At 42.8% G+C, this 8034-nt stretch overlaps 1 protein-coding gene across 1 annotated transcript in view; it reads left to right on the plus strand.

Moving 5' to 3' along the window:
* LOXHD1 (lipoxygenase homology domains 1) overlaps positions 1 to 8034 on the plus strand; it is a gene marked incomplete at its 3' end in the record, with an annotated part of 79699 nt that overhangs the window by 62699 nt on the left and 8966 nt on the right. Inside the window, exons 25-26 of the mRNA XM_010137990.1 lie at positions 3309 to 3490; positions 6310 to 6426. Coding sequence (XP_010136292.1) covers positions 3309 to 3490; positions 6310 to 6426 — 299 coding nt within the window. The remainder of the gene's footprint in view (positions 1 to 3308; positions 3491 to 6309; positions 6427 to 8034) is intronic.

An 8034-nucleotide genomic window follows, 5' to 3' on the forward strand; every position in this document is an offset into this window, starting at 1 on the left:
CTTTCCCTTTTCACATACACATCCCTGAGTGTGTGCAAGGAACTCACAGCTTTGGGACTGTATTTGACTTGTCCCTCGCTTATCTGCCTCATTTCAAGTTGTTGACAAGTATTTCCTGGCCCACCCTCATGGGACTATCAGAATTGCCTTTGAGAGTTGATTTCAGGCATCACAGCACCTGCCAGGTGCTTTCTAGATCACTCTGACCAAGTAATAAGTTGTTCTCACCAAATCTGTCTCCTTATCTCACTCCATCCATTATTATATGCACTGATGGCATCACAAGCCTTACCTGCTTCAGCTCTTTATTTAGGCATCAGAAGTTAGAGCTGCCCCATCTCTTTATTCCCACCTCAGTTTCATTCTTCATGAGTAGTTTTAAGAATGACTACACAGAGGACTATCAGCTGCTTTGGCTCCTTCTTTTTTACTGTCAGCACTGTGGTTGAAGGTCTTCCTCACACTGGCTCTGGCTGACCCTCCAGTGTCCAGATCCTAATGTTGTGCCGTCTGTAAGCTAAAATCATCATTCTTCTCTGAGGATTTCCCAACAGCACCCCTTTGTGCCTCCCCTGTGTTTTGACCAAGCTGTTTTCTATTTCTCATGTCTTACTTTCTTTGCCTAAACTGTCCAGAGCAGAAGAACGGATACTCTCTACCTCCCTTCCTCACTTTTCAACTGGCATTCAACTGGAAGACAAAAGAGTCTTCAGGTTTGAAACAGTAACTTGGTAGATAGCTATAGTGAATATGTTCATAGGAATGAATACAACCCAGAGACTGTGCATGCCTCTTGTCATGTTTTTCCATGTTATCCTGGTCAATGTGTATGTTGATGCAGATGTTGACTATGAGATTTATTAATGTCCCTGTATATTATGACGACATAAGGGTTTCTGGCATACCGTGCCTTTTCACCTAAACCTGATTGTTGCCAGCACCCCACATTTAGCCTTTGAAAATAGTCAGGCTTCTCCGGCAAAAAAGTTGCACCAGGCTCAGTGTCAGCTCAGGCTGCTTCGCCATCTAAACCATCCTCACTGTGCTATTTACTGCACTCTGTTTTCCCAACTATTAACCTGGCAGTTTCAGTTTGCCAGAGGTAACTAAAATGGTTTAATTTATTTTATGATGACTCGTGCCAGAATTGTTTCATGCTGAACAAACGACGAAACGTGTCATCGGCTGTCCAATTAAAATCATCCCTGTGGGGATACAGCTTTAAAAGTGCCATGTAAATTAAATGGGTGTCTGACAGCTGGAAGTTGTGCTGCTAGTGACCTTGTTACAGTGCCGCTTTGCTGATTCAGTCCTAAACTGACATTAATATTCAAACAACAAGAGCAAGCTCTATGGACTTCAGAGAAGATAATTTTTAATTCATAATGCATAGCATGTGATTTTTCTCCAGGATTCACCAGGCACACCACCACCACACACCCCTCCCCCAGCCTCGTCCTCCTCCTCCCCCACCAACCCCCCTCAACTCTTACATACTGCAGAAATGATTCCACTTTACTTGTAGCACAGCAGAGCAGATTTCATGGAGTTGGGTAGAAAGAATGTTAAGTACCTCCAGGCTGACTCTCTGTTGAAGAAAACTTCAACTCTGTTCTCCTGAGAGCCGTGTTAAGAGAGACTGGGTATTTAATGAGTGGTTAGTCTCTGATATGCATAATCAAAGGTACTCCAACAGTAACAGATAAGGTGCCAGAAACCTTCTCTCCACCCTAACAGAGATGCTGAATCTGAAATACAGCACAAAGTGCTGGAGCGTAAATAGCAGAGATGACCCAAGTTGCTGCAGCATAGGAGGGTGCAGCTGAGAAGACTGTGGTGAGAGGTGGGAGCAGTGGAAGCTGGTGGGTGTGTATGGGAGAGGGACAGCCAGGAGAGGATCCTGGTAACAGCACCGGGTATCAATGGCTGTGCTTATGGGTGGTGGTGTGGACTACAGGAATTGCGTCTCCTTGCAGCAGGAGAAATCCCTGCAGCTAACCAGAGGTGCCCAAGTGTTACCCGGTATTTTTAATCCGTAGATTTCAAAAAGGAGGTAGGTGCAGGATTCGGTTTGTCAGATGGCACACCTGAGAAATGCACCTTCTCATTACAGCGGAGTGTCTGAGTTCCTGCCATCATCGATAGATGTTTGGTCATTCACAGAGGGTGGAGATACTTAAAAGATGTGTTGATGCGGGGCTTGGGGATGTGGTTTAGTGATGATCTGGCAGCGCTGGTTAACGGTTGGACTCGATGAGCTTAAAGGTCTTTTCCAACCTAAACAATTCTGTGGTTCTGTGATTTGGGGAATGATTCAGCTAACTCCAAGGAAGATGCCTTCATTTACTCGCCTGACACTCTCTTCGAACTGCATTGACTTTAGTGATTACATCTGAAGATGTACACACCTATTCGATGTACAGACATCTGAACACAGGTTCCTTGCTCTTAAACACCATCTCACCTTGGAAAGTGAGGATATTCAGCAAATACGTAGCAGAGCCAGGAAGAGAGCCCCGGTCTTATTTCTCTGGTCAGTCTTATTCCTGGGCAAGTTCGAGTCCTGCCCCAGTAGGACTCAGGACTGAGAAGCTGAGAAGATAGAGAAGAAGAAAAGAAGGTGTCAGATTCTGAGGTGATGGGACATTCTGGAGAAACCAAGGGAACAGAATAAGGAAACATTTAGGGGCTTGATCCTTACTATTTTTCCCTCATCATCGTTCTGGTAGTAATCTAACCTGTTTGCCTTTGTGTTATGGCGAAGGTGATGCTAAGAGTAATCAGGTCAGAGTAGACAGCAGAGAATCTTACTTCCTTTTCTTGTAATTTATTTTTGTCACTTGTCATTTATTTAGTAATGAATATAATATGAGATTTTTTTATCAGTAACGCTATATATACTGACTCCAGATGACTGAACTTCATCCATCTGCCTAGTTGCTCAAAAATTTGTGAATTCATTTTGCTTTAGGACTTGAGCTGTTGAAGTAAATCCTGTTTCAATAATTTTAGGTGGCAGGTGTAAATATCCTGAGTGTTCTCTGATGTTGTGATTAATCCAAAAATCTCAGTAAATGAACATACATTGAGATCACTTTGCCTTACAGGGTTAAAGGAAATTCCTCTGGACTCTCATAGTACTGACCAGCCTGATAGCTAAATGACCACAAGTGCGTGGTTCCTACCCTAACCCCTTTAACTGAGTTTTCTACTCAGGGTTTGTTTCATTCACATTTTCTTAGGAGCATTGGTAACTAACTTCTCAGTTCTTACTAACTTCTGTTGGTTTGCTTTAATTCCTAAATCAGTCGTTCCTTACGAGATCACGGTTTACACCAGCGATATCTTTGGAGCTGGCACAGATGCAGATGTCTTCATTGTTCTCTATGGAAGCGATGGGATCTGCACTCAGCAGAAATCCCTGTGTGTCAACAAGAGGGAGCAAAGGATGTATTTTGAAAGGAACTCGGTGAACCAGTTCATTGTGGAGGTAAGAACAAAGATGCTTACTCTCATATTAGGTGGCCCTAAAGGGATTGAGATTAGAAAACAGAGTGAAGTGGAAACTTTTCATCTTTTAGGGAAAGCTATTTAACTTTTTTACTCAAAGAATGTGGGTTCAAAACTCTGTTCTGCAATAGAGTTAATGGATCAATTCTTTTCTCACCAAACCCCAGTTAGTTGCAACTCGAAGGCAACAACATGCAGGGCCCCTGTGGCCTAATGCCGTGTTAAGCCTTGTAAAGGCTGGTGCAATTTTATGAGGGAGCTGAGATGTACCAATACAAGGATATGGAGGCTTACCCTTCCGGGTAAAGTTGAGAGCCACTTTGGAAGGTCTTTATATCTTCAATTAGACTGAACTTGGTAAAGAGAAGGTACTCGTTTCCATGCATGCTGGATTTAATATGTGTACCTCTCCTTATCACTCTTACTTACACATTTGCTCTCCCTTGCAGCCTGAAATACTTTGAAAGGTGAAAGGAACCAAACACTTGCAATATCTCTGAAACTAGCTGCCTTGCGTTTAAGGTCCCTTTGCATCACTTCATGTTCCTGTTTCAGCAGACCTTGTTGGAGGGGCTGGTCCGTGATGTTCTACTTATGTAGCAGTTCGTTCAGGGTGGATGGTCTGTGCATGTGTTCTAACTCTATGGCAACCTAAGCATCTGTATCCACGGACAGAGACACCATTACTTTGCTGCAGATGCTGTGATTTTTGAATAATCAAGTCTTAACTTTTCGAAAGATCTTATCAAATATTTCCCAAAGTGTTGCACAGCTGTGTGCAAATAGTAAACCAGGGCACATCAACGAGTGAGCTCTTTTACATTTACAGTATTCAGCAATTCCTATTAATAATATCTCCTTATTGCTGAGAACTTGTGAGAGACAAAAATATAAACAGTACTACTCTGGCCTATCCTTTTGGAACTGGTTCCTGCCCTTAACTTACCTCCCTGACTGCAACACCAGCGCTGGCTTCATGGGGAACATTACAACTCTCTGTGTGTTGAGTTTAGTTTGTTTTTTGTAATTGGAGGCAAATCTTAAACTTTAAAACAAGTTAAAATCATTCCAGCCCACATTGTTGTTATATGGCATGAATCATAAAATAAATTCCCAGCGTGATCCCTTAAAAATAAAGAATTAAATTTATTTCTGAGGCATTTCCACTCAGTTTTTCATAATAGAGGTTTCATTAATCCATAGATATAAATCTTAAACTGAGTGTCATTGTTATTTCTTTATTCCATAAGATTTATTTTAGCTTTAGCAGAATATGAAGCATCAGTACTTTTTCAGATGAAGCGAGTGAGAATGCAGTTTGTTCTCCAGATTTATAATGTCATATTAACCTGTCTCCAAGCTACATTCTCTCTTAACTATTTCCTATTGCTGCAGAAGATGGGGATGAAGCAAAATATATTATTCTTTCACCTACTAGTGAAAGAATTAATATGGAATTGAACAGACCTTAAAAACCATTTGGAGATCTCATGAAACACAAACTGAGAATTGCCTATTTGTTTTAACATTTTTAACGGCCTCTACCACTTTGTGTCTTGCAAAAGAGGCAAAAAAGATTGGCGACTGGCCTCAACTACGCTCCCAAGTGATGATTTGCTGTAGATGCCTACAGCAGGGTAAAGATCACTTCTTCTTTAACAAGGATCTTTACTGGTCCAGCATCACTTTACAGCTATGTATTGATTAAAAGCCTCGTTGAAAGTTGAGTACCTGGACAGAACAAAAACGGAGAAAATAGTTTTCCCCCAGTGTACACTTGCGTTCATGCGTGAGTTTTAGAAGTTAGTTTAGATCATTTAGTTATTTTGCCATGATGTTTACGCTGTCTACAGTCAGGGCAGGGCTGATGAAGTCAAACCCAGTTTATTTGGAGTCCTTGAGTAGTGCAGTCAGTCCTACTGAGTCAAGGCGTCTTCTCAAATTACTGATGTCTTTGCTTCAGTATGGGGCAACTCTGTCAGCTGGGAAGAGAAGAAGAGAGCCTCCAGTGATGCAAATTGAGATGTTGTTCAGTTTTCTCACGTTTCCAAAGAAAAAAAAGACTCCAAGTCCCTATGGACAGAAAGACAGCTCAGCTTGATTCTCCTGCGTTCAAAGGAGGTTTGCAGCCAGCCTTGTTTTTTAAAGGCCAACTATACAAAAGCTCCCGCTGAAACATCCAAAAGCTATTATTTAGGAGCAAATACCATTTTTCCTGTCCAAGCCTTTGGAAGGGATGTGTCTTAAAAGTAATGAACTAGTTACAAATTTCTGGAGTAATAAGATGAGGCACAGAAAGCAGTAGTCACTTCATAAAACAGTGATCCTGTTGACTTGCTCAGGGTGGCACTGGGATTCTGTGGAGGAACAGGAGAGAGATAATATAATATGCCAAGCCGTCAGTACTGTTCTTTGACCTCAAAGCTATTCTTCCAGTGTTATAAGAGTGCACATAAGTGTCTAAAGGGAAAGGGATGTAAAAACAATGATTTAACACACAACAGCATTGCCGTTTATAAAAAATACCTTCATTCCCTATCATACAGTGAGATGCAGGATTGCTGCTGTGTGACGGAGCCTGTCTCATGGAGCGGGTAATTTGTGCAGAACAAGACCCTCTCCGTTTTTGGAGAACTCTTTAGCTAAAATGCAACTTAGGGCATAACTGGCATCAATGATGATATTTGCTCCCCTGGAATTTCATAGAGACGGGCAAAATAGGAACTAAGCTAATGTAGTGTCTCAAAAGTCACCTGTTGTTCATGCCATAATCTCTCTCTTTTTTTTTTTTTCCTGTAGCTGGAGGATGTTGGTGATATTATTGAAAAGATTCGCATCGGACATAAAGGTGGAGGATTGAACTCTGGATGGCATTTGGACCGCGTGACGATTCGGAGATTGCTACCAAATGGAAAGGTAGGCTGCGAATCCCGGCACTCTGCAATACGTTCCCATTAACAGACAAAGTGTGATTAACAGTGAAAAACGACTCCCTAAAGAACAATGCACGCTAATGAACTTGCTACACCTTGGGCATCTGGGGACAACAAACATATATTACCATGTTTTATTCTCTCAGTGTTGACTGTAAGACTCTGCAATCACCGCTTTTTAAAAAATGCTGTTATGGTACATTTTGACTAGAATAGAGTTACTTCCTCCTGGCAGTGGGTGGGAGCAAAGCAGTCATGTTGCACCTCAACCTTCCGGAGGTCTTCTGTTGTATGAGCTCCTGGGTTTGGAGGCAATGTTGTCATGACTTTCTTGCTGTACTGAGGGGGAAGTTTCCTGAGTTTGTGCTCACTGCTGTGCAAAAACAGCTGAAGAATTACAGGGCTGTGCAGATGTTCCTGTGCTGCACTGCACTACTCCCTTTGGATATCCCAGAGTGCCCAAGGCAAACTTAAATAATGGTGGGTTTGGGTGATGTGAGAGGCTAAATTTTCATATTTTCACATGTAGGTTTGTTTCGAACAATCACAGGGAAGGAAGTGGGAAGTGGGTGCAGCATTTTAAAATAAAAAGTATTGTTGCTGAGCATGGACAAGAAATAATTTCATCAGTCCCTTAATTCTGGAAGAATAAATGCAGAGAGTTAGTACAATCAAAACAAGCAAAATATCTATCAGTGCAAATCCCTGAGTGACTCATATGAAAACCCATCCAGTTAGGTCCTGGGACTTTTGGTTGCTCATGTCACCAGGATAAAGACCATGCAGCCAGACTGGTCACCTTGATCTTGTCTGAGTAAGAAACTGTTCCCTGGCCCTGGTTTCAGATGCTGGCTGTAGGAACAGGAACAAATCTGGCTGCAGAGAAGATCAGAAGAAAATCACCTTTTCAGGACCAGTTCAGAACTGGAGCAGTAGCTGCGTTTGGGAAGAACCTGGGGTCTCTCCTCTGTCTTCTTTTTTGCCCGTATTTCTAAGGGATGTCAACTGTCATGTCCACCTTAATGCCCCCTCCTGAAGAGACTTTTAATATCAAGTGTTGTTCTAGTCATAGTCTAGCGTTGATCAGTCATAGACTCATGGAATGCTTTGGGATGGAAGGGATAATTAACGGTCATCTATTTGCAACACCCCTGCCATGGACAGGGACACCTACTGATGGACCTATCAAAGCCAGCCTTAAACACTTCCAGGGAGGAGTCATCCAAAACCTCTCTGAGCAACCTGGGCCAGTGCCTCACCATCTTCACAGTGAAGAAATTCTTCCTTGCTTCTAATTTAATTTTACACTTTTTCAGTTTGAAACCATTACTCCTCGTCCTATCACTGAATGCCCTTGTAAAAAGTCCCTCTCCAGCTTTCTTGTAGGCTCCCTTTAGGTACTGAAAAGCCACACTCAGGTGTCCCCGCAGCCTCCTCTGCTGCAGGCTGAACCCCCCCAGCTCTCTGCCCTCTCCTCCCAGCAGAGGGTTCCACCCTCCCAGCATTGCTGGGGCTCCTCTGGCCCCGCTGCAGCAGCTCCGTGTCTCTGCGGGGCTGAGGAGCCCCGAGCTGGCCCCAGCCCTGCAGGGGG

The sequence above is a fragment of the Buceros rhinoceros genome, unplaced genomic scaffold (assembly GCF_000710305.1).
Source record: "Buceros rhinoceros silvestris isolate BGI_N320 unplaced genomic scaffold, ASM71030v1 scaffold9986, whole genome shotgun sequence".
In the NCBI taxonomy this organism is placed as follows: Eukaryota; Metazoa; Chordata; class Aves; order Bucerotiformes; family Bucerotidae; genus Buceros; species Buceros rhinoceros.